Source organism: Oryctolagus cuniculus, chromosome 18 (assembly GCF_051225735.1).
Source record: "Oryctolagus cuniculus isolate XC-2025 breed Fujian yellow rabbit chromosome 18, ASM5122573v1, whole genome shotgun sequence".
Taxonomy (NCBI): domain Eukaryota; kingdom Metazoa; phylum Chordata; class Mammalia; order Lagomorpha; family Leporidae; genus Oryctolagus; species Oryctolagus cuniculus.
In genome coordinates this window covers 68,648,892-68,663,536 of record NC_142884.1, presented here as the reverse complement: position 1 = coordinate 68,663,536, position 14,645 = coordinate 68,648,892, and the positions used below count along the sequence as shown (strand labels likewise).

The 14,645-nt window shown below is 42.3% G+C and overlaps 1 protein-coding gene across 1 annotated transcript in view; it reads right to left on the bottom strand.

Moving 5' to 3' along the window:
* Positions 1-12,137, bottom strand: part of CNTNAP4 (contactin associated protein family member 4) — a 300,407-nt gene extending 288,270 nt beyond the window's left edge. The window contains exon 1 of the mRNA XM_070062759.2: positions 11,607-12,137. Coding sequence (XP_069918860.2) covers positions 11,607-11,691 — 85 coding nt within the window. The 5' untranslated portion in view covers positions 11,692-12,137. The remainder of the gene's footprint in view (positions 1-11,606) is intronic.
* Between the last annotated feature and the right edge of the window lie 2,508 nt (positions 12,138-14,645).

Sequence of the window (14,645 nt, the reverse complement as noted above, 5' to 3'; positions counted from 1 at the left end):
AAATCATACACATGGAACAAAAGAATCTAATTGGGCAGCTTTATAAACCATGCACAGAACTCCCTCGTCACCAGTTTACATAGAATTGCTTTTATTTTAGCAATGTTCTTTTAATTAAGTCCTAAACATCGAAAACATGGCAAATGTAAATATGTACTACAAATCCTTAATTATGAGGATCACTAAGCATTCATGCTGCTTTCAGCCTTGGAGATACTCTTTTTGCTTAAAATCAGCCAAAATGGAGAGATAAAAGCAAATGGCGTGAAAAATGTTAAACTTTGTTCGTAACGCCCTTGACTTGGTACCACAGTCATATCACAACATTATCTTTGAAAAAAATGTTAAATTGTATCTCAATTTATCTATTGGCTATTAAGCCAAACTCTCTTCTGCCATTCTCCAACGTCACTGCCATGTTTAGAGAGACCAGCAGCAGAGGACTGGGCAGAAGGTGAGCAGTGAGTCTGAGCTTTTCCCAACAAGTCCCAGAAAATACAGAACTTTGAGATCACAAAAGGATAAACCTGTTCCTGTGTTTAAGATGAATTTCAATTGGATGCAAAAAGGTCTCTTGTTAATTTTTAACGCCACACATTGTTGTAAAAACATCCTGGAGACTCCTAGTATGGATAAGAAATAAGAAACAATCTTTTTCTCTATTCTAACACTAATCCAAAATATGTCACCAGGAGCAGTGTTCGTCGTTACCCGATCAACATGGCCTCTTCCTCACTTCCAACCCTTAATATCTTCCAGTACACAAAGATATGCACACATGCACACAGTAATGATTTCAACTCGGCAATTCAATTCTCTTAAAGGCCATTTTCAATTTAGTCCCTTCCTTCTCTGTGGCCAACTGCTAATCAACAGATTTTAAAAGACAAACACATGTTAATACTTTTGAAAACTGAAGAAAAGTCTTGAAGGTCTGAACACATACATCACTATTTGCAGAAGAGTTACTAGCCCAGAGATTTAACCTTCTCGAATTTTCCAAGAAATCCTTATATTGGTTCTTGTATAAGCAAAGGTTACTGGTTGATACTGAAACAAAATCGGGTGACTCAGCTGTGGACCAAGGGAATAAAGTATGGGCTCAAGGGGCATGCATTTGGCATAGTGGTTAAGATGCAGCTCAAGACATCCACATTCCATATCTGAGTACTTGGGCTCAAATTTATTTGAACCCAGGTTTATTTGAACCTTGGCTCTACTTCATTTGCCAGCTTCCTGCCAGTGCACACCCTGGAAGGCAGTGCGTTATGGCTCTAGTAGTCAGAACCCTGCCATCTGCTGGATTGGGTTCTAGGATTCTGGCTTCAACCTGGCCCAGTCCAGGCTATTACAGGTATTTGGGGAGTAAATCAGCAGACACTCTCTCTCCTTTTCTCTCTTTCTCTCGCTCTTGCTCTCTCGTACATGCTCTCTGCCTTCCAAACAAATAAAAACATATTTATACATATATACATATTCATATATATAAATATTCACATATATATTCAAGGTCATCCAAAGAACTATCAATGTTAATTCTTATGACTAATTCCTATGAGAGTTTATTGGTGTCCTTATTCAAAGGATAATTTTTTTTTAAAACTTTGTAGGTTACAACTACAGACTACACTAAGTAATGAAATGATAGGTTATAGTTTGAAAATGATACAATAAATGTAATTTATAAAGGCAGGTGCATTGATGTATTTACATGCTACCGCTAAACTAATATCAACCTATGACCCCGTTTGTAAGAACCATAATTGCCCCTGGGGAAAAAAATGGTTATAGAAACAAATATGTCTTTTACGATTTAAAAGCACATCTTGTCTGATTCTAAGGCACCACAAAGTATGAAAGATACTTAATAAAAAAGTAATTAGAGCTATGGCCAACTGATACATATCATGCCATTTTCCCTTTGTGATTTAAAAACCTTAGAGATAAATTTCATCACTGCTCTATTAAATAGTTACGGCATTAAAAATTTTTATAGTTACTAATTTTGAACTACTTAAAATGTCAAATGTTTTCAGGCCTCACTCACTTTTCCAATTATTACACTGGAATGACTCATTAACTGTAACATAAACAGGTTCGTTTTTACCTCCTGTTAGGCTACTTCCCCAGTTTTATTACTAGAGTACCACTTTGCCATGAACCATGACAAAAATTCATTGGGAAGAAAAACAAACATCAATCACACACTCTTCCTCTTCCAAATACAAGTGTTCTGTGGGCAGACTGAAGCAATAACAATAACTCACAGTGGATTTACATGCACATTCTCTATCGTTATAGGATAATCTAGTTCCGGGCACCAAGGATGTGACTGCCTTGGCAAAAGATACTTTGACGAAAGTTTTATCCTCCAAGTCAATTGGAAGACAAACACAGCTTTCCTTCTGCAGAATGCATCAGATTTAGTCTCATCAACACAGAACCACCAGGCTCTGGCATTCTTCACCCACACTTTGGAGATCCAAACTCTGGACTAACAGGGATGTGCATACAGCACCCCCAGCTGAATGCCTGGCACAGAGTCCCTCCAGCTTCCTGCCTGTGGACATCCTAGGAGGCAGCTGATGATGGTTCAGATATGTGGGTTCCTGCCATCCACATGGGAGACCTGAACGGAGTTCACGCTCTTGGCTCCATCCAGCCCGACACATCCCCACCAGCTGCAGTCATCTGGGAACTGAACTAGCGAATGGAAGATCTGTGTGTGTGTGTGTGTGTCCATCTTTCTCTCTCTCACTCTGCTTTCACATAAATAAATGAATAAAACTTTAAAATTTAATAAATAAAATCAGACTTAAAAACAAGAAAGGCCAGTTCCGGAAGTCAAATGAATGCATACAATATATACATGCATAAGATGTGTGTATTCGCGCATGCACACCTAAATGCACACGGTCAGACAACCACAGCCTTAGAGATATCTTGTTGAAACCTCACATATCAGGGACTGGCACTGTGGTGCAGCAGGTTAAATCCTTCCTGCAGCACCAAAATTCCATACCAGAGTGCCAGTTACCCAGTTCAAGTCCCAGCTGCTACACATGCATTTCGGTTCCCTGATAATGTGGTTGGGAAGGCAGCAGAAGATGGCCCAAGTACATGGGACCTGGCCACCCATGTGGGAAACATGGAGTTCCAGGCTCTTGGATTCAGCCTGGTCCAGCTTCAGCCATTTTGGCCATTTGGAGAATGAACCAAATCTCTTCTTTTTTTTTTTTCTTTTTTTTTAGGTGGGTTACCACGATTATTTATTTATTTATTTATTTTGACAAGCAGAGTGGACAGTGAGAGAGAGAGAGAGAGAGAGAGAACCAAATCTCTTTTTTCTTTTTTTTTAGGTGGGTTACCACGATTATTTATTTATTTATCTATTTATTTATTTTGACAAACAGAGTGGACAGTGAGAGAGAGAGACAGAGAGAAAGGTCTTCCTTTGCTTTTGGTTCACCCTCCAATGGCCGCCGCGGCCGGTGCGCTGCGGCCGGCGCATCGCGCTGATCCGATGGCAGGAGCCAGGAGCCAGGTGCTTTTCCTGGTCTCCCATGGGGTGCAGGGCCCAAGCACCTGGGCCATCCTCCACTGCACTCCCGGGCCATAGCAGAGAGCTGGCCTGGAAGAGGGGCAACCGGGACAGAATCCAGCGCCCCAACCGGGACTAGAACCCCGTGTGCCAGCGCCACAAGGCGGAAGATTAGCCTAGTGAGCTGCGGCGCCAGCCCAAATCTTTTCTTCACTGTCTCTCTCTCTCTGACACTCTGCCTCTCAAATAAATAAAAATCAGTATTTTTTTAACCTCATATATCAAAGTTTCCAAAAAACTTAAGAAGACAATTGAACTGTCAATGACATTTTTATTATTTAAAAATACAATTTATTCTAACTAAGAATTAAGGGTAAATTATTATTTCTCTAGAAATTTAAAATTTTATATATTTTTCCCTTCAAAGCTTCAAATTACAATGTTCATCTTTAAGATTTATTCATTTATTTTGAAAGTCAGAGTTACAGAGAGGGAGAAAGGGATAGATCTTCCATCTGTTGGTTCACTCCTCAGATGGCCACAATGGCCAGTGCCAGGCCAGGCCAAAGCCAGGAGCCAGAAGCTTCTTCCCGGTCTCCCACATGGATGCAGGGGCCCAAGCATTTGGACCACCTTCTGCTGCTTTCCCAGGTGCATTAGCAGAGAGCTGGACTGGAGTTGGAGCACCTGGGACATGAACCAGAGCCCATATAGGATGCTAGCATCAGGCAGTGACTTAACCCACTGCACCACAGCGCTGGCCCCAGTGTTAATAATAAACAATCTCATTTCAGTAGATTCAGTTAATTGGGTTTTGGGGTGAGTTCATTCTTCCTTTAAGGATTTCAACCAACAATCACAGGACCTGCTGACACTCCATAACTGTTGTCAAAGTGAAATTTGGGGCATTTGTTTCTCTTAGATTTTTCTTTTGAAAATGATCAAAACCAAACAGACCTTAGCTTTGATACTACAATGCAAGACCTGCTATTAAAGAAATACCCAGTAAAACAATCACCCATACATTCTTTAAGAATCACCCTTCTGGGCCCGCACTGTGGCACAGCAGGTTAACGCTCTGGCTTCTCAAACGCCGGTATCCTATATGGGCACCAGTTCGAGACCTGGCTGCTCCACTTCTGATCCAGCTCTCTGCCATGGCCTGGGAAAGCAGTAGAAGATGGCCCAAGTCCTTGGGCCCCTGCAACTACGTGGAAGACCTGGAAGAAGCTCCTGGTTCCTGGCTTCGGATTGGTGCAGTTCCAGGCAATGTGGCCAATTGGGGAGTGAACCAGCAGATGGAAGACCTCTCTCTCTCTCTCTCTATCTTTGCCTCTCCTCTCTGTGTAACTCTTTCAAGTAAATAAATAAATAAATAAATAAATCTTTAAAAAAAAAGAACTTGCCCTTCCACTGCCACCATCAACACAGCTCATTTTATATCATGTATGTAGAAAATTCATGAGCCATCTTTCATTTTAAGGATATATTCTGTGATGACTCAATATTTCCCATCATACCAGTTAACTTGACAAATAGCAAATGATTCCTGATAAATACTAAGAAAGTTTTTAAATAAAAATTTTTCAATCAATGACATTGAAACACTAGCCCATTGCAAAAAATCATACCAATATTTGTATAAACATTTCATCAGAAATATTCAACTACCAATCTGAATACGCATATGTAGGATTTATAGACTATAGACATTTTTCTTTTCTTCTTACTGTTTTCAGGGGCTGAACCATTCGGTAAAATTTCAACCATTAGGAAGGAAAGGAAAATATTTTTTAAAGGATAGTGAAGTATTTCTTAGATAACCTTGGACTAACTAGCAACCTTTGATTCATCAGCTAACAGCATTAAGTTTCCAATTCCATATTGACTAATCTAAGGTAAAAGAAATCCAAGTTCCAAACGTAGTATAAAATAGAGAAAGGTGGGTATTTGTAAACAAGACTGATATCTATTGTGTGATAACAAAACAAACAAAAACTCTCCAGCGCCACTCAATGCCAATGTCACCATTCGTAATCGTCTACTTAGAGTGAATGGTCATGAATCCTATCACAGTTCCTGTTGACAACAGAGAAAGTCACATTCCAGTAACAGCCCTGAGACTGTAATAGTTCTAGCAGTTTTACTTTGATTGGGATGTCGGTCTTTAGATGATGCTTAGAAATCTTCATTTAGAATTGGATCACTAAAAAAAGACACTGTGAATAAACTGTTTTATCAAATGACCATCTATTTTGAAAAATACTGCTGCAACAAAATTTCAATGAAAATCATTATTTAGATATTACAATCAGTTAATCTTAACTTTTTTAAAAAGACTGTAGTACGGGCCAGCTCCTTGGCTCACTTGGTTCATCTTCCTCCTGCGGCACCAGCATCCCATATGGGCACCGGGTTCTAGTCCCGGTTGCTCCTCTCCCAGTCCAGCTCTCTGCTGTGGCCTGGGAAGGCAGTGGAGGATGGCCCAAGTGCTTGGGTCCCTGCACACGCATGGGAGACCAGGAAGAGGCACCTGGCTCCTGGCTTTGGATCGGCATAGCTGCAGCTGTAGCAGCCATTTTTGGGGGTGAACCAACGGAAGGAAGACCTTTCTCTCTGTCTGTCTCTCTCACTGTCTAACTCTAGCTGTCAAATAAATAAATAAAAAGACAGTAGTAACAGTGTAATGTAAACAAATGAAGCAAATGATCAGTTCTTGGAAATCAAAAGTAAATACAATTCCAAACGGACAAGGCATTGACACACAAATTAATTATAGTGGCATGACTAGGTGAAAGGCACTTGCTTAATTATTGTGAATTCTCAGTGGATAGGGCTTAAGTGAAAATCTATGACTCAATTTATTCTAGAAAGTTTGCCAATTTCAGAATTCTTAGGAAGCTGCTATTTTAAAAGGCATAGAGGCGGCTGGCGCCACAGCTCAATAGGCTAATCTTCCACCTAGCAGCGCCAGTACACCGGGTTCTAGTCCCGGTTGGGGCACCAGATTCTGTCCCGGTTGCCCCTTTTCCAGGCCAGCTCTCTGCTGTGGCTCGGGAGTGCAGTGGAGGATGGCCCAGGTCCTTGGGCCCTGCACCCCATGGGAGACCAGGAGAAGCACCTGGCTCCTGCCTTCGGATCAGCGCGGTGCGCCAGCCGCAGCGGCCATTGGAGGGTGAACCAACGGCAAAAGAAAGACCTTTCTCTCTGTCTCTCTCTCTCACTGTCTACTCTGCCTATTAAAAAAAAAAAAAAAAAGAAAGAAAGGTATAGAGGCAAAAGCACTCTTCTTAGAAGAACACTTCCTCCATGTAAGTTTCTGATTGGTGTGGAGTGAAAATGTTTATACTCATGAACACGGAAATTAACATTAGAATTGTTGTCCAAAATATCAAAGATGAAATTACGCATCTTATACCAATAGGATTACTTGAGATGACATATGCCCCCTTATTTCCCAAAACTGATAAAACTCTACACGTAATTACAAATAATTCATACAGCACTAACAAGATTTCTGAAGGAACATGACAGAGATATTAACTTGAAGGTTTCCTATCAAGGGTAATGTTGACCTTCAGTACCACAACCCTACAAATTTGGACTTGTGGGCAAACTTATTAAGACTAAGCTTTATCATAGTAGTAGCATTTATACACTACACATATATTGTATATTATTTAAATCAGCAGCAATGAACTTATTCTATTCAATAAGAGACAACTAGAAAAGAATATTATATAAGTACTTACATAGCAAAACAGAAAAATACTTCGAAAAACAAAATAATAACATTTGAAGTAAAAATTCTGGTCATACAGTTCTACACATAATGGATGACTAAATTTGAATTGTATATATTTTGTACCATAAAACAGTCTTCCTTCAATTTTTTCAGCTAAAAATGCAAAAACTTCCTTAGCTTAAATACCACCAAAAAAAAAAAAAAAAAAAAAAAAAAAAAAGGCAGCAGGTCCGATTTGGTTCATGGGACCTGGCAATCTCTAAACTAAAAATGGTGATATCTTACAATTTGTATAATCCACTCAATTCACCTGTTTTCATGGAAGAAATAAGTCAATTTAATTTTGACATACAGATTGGCTTCAACAGAGAAATCAGAAATATTTTGAGAGTACATCAAAAAGTTTGTGGAAAATGGCATTAAAAAAGATAATTTTGGTGCCAAAACATTTTGGCACCTATTTATATGAGAATTCTTCAAAAAGTTCATGAAAATGCACACTATGAAAAAACAGCATGATTTCAAATGTTTCACACTAAAAGAAACTTTTAACTCCAGTTTGAAATACCTTTATGTGAAACAACTTCCAATATTAATTTCAGAAGATAGTAATATTTATTACCCAGAGTAACCACTAGGTATCAGGGTTGATGTTCATGTTAGCTTAGGAGCAATGATTTCCCCAATGCCAGAAACTTCCCTAATCAGAGATGATTTGAGGTGTATGCAATAAGAAGTGGGGAGAATGGACTGAAGGAATAAAAATAAAAACCGACTGCCATTATAAGAGTCAGTGTGCCTGCTGATCTTCATGGCTGAGGGTCCACCTGACACATTGCATAATAGACTACATTGTATCAGTACTTTACTGTCCTATTCTGGTTAAGTCTGCTATACACATCGATTTGGGGAAAGCGAGGAAGAAGCTTCTAGAAAGAATGAATGGTTAAGTATGAACAATTTGAGAATGTTTCCAATCACAGGTGGGTTGCTTCCCAAAGCCCACAAAAGCAATTGCCTATTCAAGCCATTACCTCCATCTACTACAGATTCTTCAGTGCTTTTTTAAAGCAGCTGTCAGACACATTTATTTCAAATGTAGAAAGAGGGAATACAATGAGATGTTCTAATTAACTCATTGAGAAGTTCTATGGTGAGCATTACTCAGAGTAAGACTCAGTATACCGGAAGCCAGGCAGCCTCCGTCACATGACCTGCAAGAGATAAAAATAAACGCACAACTCTCTCCAGCCCTACAACTTTACACCTATCTCTAGTTTTGTGCTAAATTGATCCCTCCCAGAGCTATCAATGTCTTAATATTCGGAAACAGTGAATTCCTCAGAAGTTATATAATAGGTTTCTCCCTCCTTGGTGTTTGTCTCTTAGCAAGTGATGAAGTCAGTGAAGCTTCTCAAACAGCAAAGCCTTCCACAAGGATCTGTCTCCAAACTTTCATGAAAGGGGCACTTCAATATCACAATGAACACAGGGAAGAGACTTTCTACAAATTCACTGCTTTTCAAAGTCAGATAGATAGGCACCCATAGGCAAAGAATGCGGTCCACTCAACATACTCCATCTTTGTACAAGACAGTACTTAACATAGTCACAAAAACCGTGCAAGGACACGGGTGTACTAGTCTACACATATTTATATGTGCATTATGTATATACATAGTACATGTACATATATGTAAAAATGTGTATGTATGTGCACAGAATCCTGCTAATGTAAAGCGTCCCTGCTGATTAACCAGAACAATTAACATCCATATTATAGTGTGCCTAGTGTCTGATCTGTCCTGTGCCAAAAAGCTTTCCCATGGGCAGCCTCTGACTGACTCAGAAGATGACAGATTTGCTCCTGGTGAATCAGCTGTAAATAAAGAGAAAAGGGCTTTGGGTTCACCTGAGAGACAGAAAAATACTTTTAATTTTCTTTATTTATATTCAGTTCTCCCTGACTTCAATATTGGTATTTAAGATTGATTCACTTTTGCTAATATAAAGTCCTGTCCAAAAGAATTATTACAGTTCTTATAATACATTAAAGTACTTTGCTGGTTGAGGCTGCTTGCTCTTAACACTAAATCCCAGTCTCACTGGTAAACATATATACTTGTCCTTCCAAAAAGTATAAAACATCTGAAATACTCTCTACCATGACTTGGGAATCAAACAGAATTTGTTCTTTCCAAAGAGAAAATCCTTTCTAAATACTGTGCAATAAAATTCAATTTGTGAAATGAACCATTTTCTCTTCTATCTACTGCTGCAAATTACACTGTCAAAATATCAACCAGAAATTACTAAACGAGACTTTCATTAGATGAAGTCACTTGGCATTTGAAGAAAAGTCAACTCCTAACAGGTATAGTAACCAATAACTCCAACTTCAGTATTTAAATGTTCCTATTAATTTAAAATGTTAGGGGCTCTCTAAGTTCATAAAAGATTTACCAGAGCATTGAACTACTTCCTGAACACACCTGCACTGAACAGGTACAGAACCAGGACTGAAATTTCAAGCATCAACAAGAGGTCCCTCTGCAGCCCGCCAGACATGATGACTACGCTCTCACCAGATCTCAGTATAGGTCATCTTCACTTCACTAAGGAGATACCTTGCTCAAGAAAGCCATTTAATGTTAGTCTGCCATTTATGCTGTCTATGGGCTTCAAGAAGACAAACAAACATGAACAACTAGTGGCCCAATTAACCATGTTAATGTACTGTAAACCCAACTACGAGCAGAATACTGGGAAAACACTGATAGGACTGAGTCTAGGCCAGAGCTGAGCTGTGCTTTTCCTAAGGGAAGATGTGTAAGGTGCTGTGCTTCACATTGTAAGAGTGACCTCTAGTGCCTTCCTTTTTCATTGAACTTCAGTAGTTGGAAGACGAATCACCCCTTTTCTACAAAACTTCAGTTGTATGTGGGTGCCTGTGATGTTGTTGTTGCTACTGCTGCTTATTTGTGGCAGTGTTTATCAAGTGCTACCATTCCAGGATTCCAAGACTGCAACCAGAAGAAGTTAGGCAAATTGTACTGAATTGCAGAAGTCCCACACATCCGAATTTAAAACTGAATCTGAGACACAGGGCAGCATCTGGAGTGCCGACGTTCTCCGCTTTCAGCGACATTCAAGGAGCTCCCACTGAAAGGAGACTTGAAGTCACGGTGCTCGTGCAGTGAGAACGGACTTGGGGCTTGCGGTGGGAAGTTCCTGTTTTTCCCATAGGAGAGGCCATCAGTGCAAGGGGGGATGCAGCACAGCAAACGCCTGATGGTTGGCTTCCATCCCCCGCACCTAAACCTGGTGATCCAGCAGCAACACAGGCTCCTAAACAGGCCTCATGGCCCTCTCGTGATAAGCAAATGAGCTCTTCCTCCAACAGCCAAGAGAGAATCAAAAGTTGTGCTTGCCAGAGCTTGGCTCTTCTTTAGCCAGAAGGCCAAAATTCTCCCATTTGGGAGTTTTAAGCCAAACACAACTTCTAAAACTTTTTTTTAATCTCTGTTTAAAAAAAAAAAGTGGCTGGAGAGAGTCTGTCAACTATATTGGACAATATTCAAATCATAAATAAGGATGCAGTAAACCATGCCTGAACCAATGCACTCAGAGTCAGAATATTCCATTACGAGCATGTAAAGTCAAAAATTCAACCACCGAAGCATACCACTTTTGAAAAAATCACCAGAATGTTTTCCTTTCTGCAAAATGTAGCAATCAGCCCCTCTTTCTCCAAGTCCCATGCTTTTAGTGGCGAGGACACAGATCTCAATATTGAGGTTTGCCTGCTCCTGAAGCCTGCAGTACATTTCAGCTATTAGCCTGCATCATTTTAAAGATGCAGCCAGCCGCTGGTGTGCCAAATCGCAAACTTCAGAAATGTAAGCTAATGCAGCATAATGTAAAGTCTGCCAGTTGCTTTCTTGTTAGACATAATTCCAATAAAAGCCTGTAGTCCGTAAAAAGGGGAAGAAATGAAGACATTCACAGGCTCTTCCCTGGTTAAGATGCTAATTTAATGTTTTACTAGAACTTGAGTATGCTCAATGAATATTCAAAGACAAGAGGGTAAGATCCTACTCGCAGACAAAAAGAGACATAGCACTTTGCCTGTTTTGCCCAGACCAGGAGGAAAGACAAGTATCAACCCAGTGGCATTAGCAGAATCTTCAAGGGCCGCTTCATTTACAGCAAGATGCCTTGCGGCAAATCCAGTGGCAAACAAATAATCATCAAAACAGCAGAATCAAAGTTTGTGCAGAGAGCTCCCTGCAAGTTTTAAATCATCTGCGGTCTACTTACAGGAATCTCCAGCTTCGATGCTGCTCCAATTTTGAGTAGATAACAGAAGTAGTGCTTGGAGGAGGGCTCCGAGGACAGACCCCATGTTCACATCTGCTGGGCTCCCGCAGAAGATCTTGCGTGGCTCTGCTCCGGCTCCAGTCCTGCTCCAGTCCCTCTCCCAGCTCCGCCTGGGTCTTCAGTACCTGAGTCTCTCTCAGTCTCCCTCCCTCCCTCCCTCTTCCCTCCTTCCCTCCTCCCCTGGTCTCCTGGTCTTGCTCTCTCTCTCCCTCCCTTTCTCTCTCTCTCTCTCTCTCTCTCTCTCTCTCTCTCTCTCTCTCTCTCTCGTTCCCTCTCTCCCTCTCCCTCTCCTCCTCTCTCTCTCTCTCCCTCTCCCTCCTCCACTCTATCACACACACACAGCCCCACTCCTCACCGACAGGCACCCAGCATCTTCTCTAACAAGCATCCTCACTGCGAGGCCACGCCCACTCCTCGCAGCAGGTCCCAGAAATGGGCAGCCGCATCCTCCACCAGATACAGAGCCGCTCCAAGCTCAGCGGTGCGCTGCGGTGATGAAAGCTGGACCCCGAGGCGGGGTCTCCTGCTCCTCGTGGGCCTCCTCGGGGCTCCCTCCGCCCCGCTCTGTTCTCCGGTAATCCTTAACCCTTTTCTCCCCGTTGGAGGTGCAGGGAGGGGGAAGGGCGAGGCGCTGGCGCCTCCCGATTCTGCACAGGTCTCGTGTTTGGCAGAGCAAACCGACCCGCTGAGCCGTTCCTGGGCACCCGGGAGCGCGTCCAGGTGAAAACGCGTGATGTTTCCAAACAAAAGCATAAAATAAGACGGAAATAACTCAGCAGCCTTGGCAAACCGTAGCTAAAATTGTCCTCGGGGAAAATACTTGCTGTTGTTTGTCTCCGTTTCTATAAAAACTATTCTCTTCAGCCAGCGAGGGTGAGGATTTTAGGATGGAAACGCCTCACGGGCGGACACTGGTTCCTGCCTGGCAGATATTTAAAAGCACCTGATAACGGCCTAAAACAAATTAGCATTTCTTATTTGGGGTTTCTGCTTCAGGACTAGGAATCCACAATGAAGCGCTCTGGATGGGTTTGTTTTGATGAGCGCACCATGCTGTGAATACGCAGCAGCGTTTGACAGTCAAATTCCTTAATAACAATTCTCAAAAGGCCTAAAATGGAAAATGATGGAACACGAGAGAGAAAGGGAGCCCCCCCACCCCGTCCCTTCTCTCCCCCCCTCTCTCAAACACTGACAGCGTGAAAATGGAATTCAAGTGGATTGGAAGCCAGAGGAGTAAAGTTGAATTCAGCAGAGTGAGGACTACAGGAAAATGACCCTTCCGATGGCTGATCCACGCATGCTATCATGATGGAATATTAAAATATTGAAATGGAGTGAACAGCAGATAAGGAGAAGCATCCCACATGGTGCCACGGTGTCAGATGAATCTCTGTAACGCCAATGTCAAGGTGCTGTACTGAGAGCGCTAGGTGCTGTGGCAGTGGGCATCCCGGAGTTCTGCAGCCTTGCCGTGGAGGGCATGGCAGAGGGGCGGGCGAAGTGTCACAGGCGTGCTGCCCGCCACGCAGGATGGATGCTTCTGCTTCTCCTGTTTTACAGATGAGAAAACAGGAGCAGGGAATTTGCATGATTTGACGAGGTCACAGAGCCAGCAAGTGAAGTGCTGAGGACTGCACTTCCGGCTCTGACTCGACTTTCACTGCTGTCAGCCTCGGACTTGCCAGGGTGCGCCACTTCCCAGAGTCCTGTCAGCTGGAGCAAACTCCTGAGGCCCAAAACAAAACCGCAGGGGGAAACAAAGGCCCTCACATGAGAGTTTTCTCCATTTCTAAAAGGACATTCATGGTTCTTGCAATCACAATACGCTAAGCAAAAGCAGCTGTCACCTGACAAGCTAGCAAGTGGCTGCTGAAGAGGATTCGATTTTATTGAACAACTACTATACGCCCTTTCTGCACTAATTCCAGTATTATAGCAATCCTCAGAGGACAGCACCCGTGTGCCTGTTAAAGAGACTGGGCCTCAGCAAAGTTAAGGAGAAAGTCCCAAGTGCTGGTGTGAATGGGATTCTGGTCTGCAAAGCTCTGAAAGTGGTACTTTGAATAACTACACACTGAGGGACAGAGGCCCAGGCTCTCCCGACGAGAAACGCTGTTTTCCTATTATTGATTATCCCATATTTAATTGCTCACATAAAACAAATACAGGATTACATTTTAATAGATTGGGCACACAAGACAAAAAAATGAAAAATAATTGAACATTTCATGACAATAAAAAATTTCTTTAAGACAAAGTGTAACATATCATAGCAGCCATTAAGACAGATGTTTTGCCATCATCAGAGGCCTCCAAGAATAAAATGAACTGGAATCTGGCACCAACTCAAAGACCTAAGCATTGCAAGCCACTGTTAACCCTTTCAGTGCCTGGTGACCAGGGAAGGGGAGAGAGCTGTGGTGGACAGGTGGAACAGTGCAGAGGGTGTGGCCATGGTAAACGGGATTGCAAACAAGCATTCAGTTTTCACTGTTGTTTTCAAAAACAGCAAAACACTAAGCGATTCCATGATGCTGGTGTTTGGTTTGCTCAATTTAAAAAATAAGAAAAATGACCCAAAAAATCATCATGATATAATGTGTGACAACCTCGCACTAAGTGGACTCTCCCTTACTCCCTGGCCTTAGACCCCTGCATGAGAGCCATACAGGGGGTGGGTTAAGCCTGCAGTGTCACAGGCTGGCAGCCCCAGTGCCGTTGTCCACTCTGACTGCCACCTGCCGGGTGCACGCTCTCCAGCCTGGCTGCTCATTGTCCCTGGCCCTTAGTTTCTTCATCCCTGCACCAAGGCTAAGTCCAGAATCTGCCTTGCAGCCGAGACTATGACCTGTGAAATGGCCCTTCCTCTCCAAGGGGCTCAGTCCATGTAATCACTGCATTACTACCACTCCCTCTGCAGAGTGGAGGAATTACAGCTTGCAGTGGGACAGGACCCACGGGTGGCAGGAAACAGTT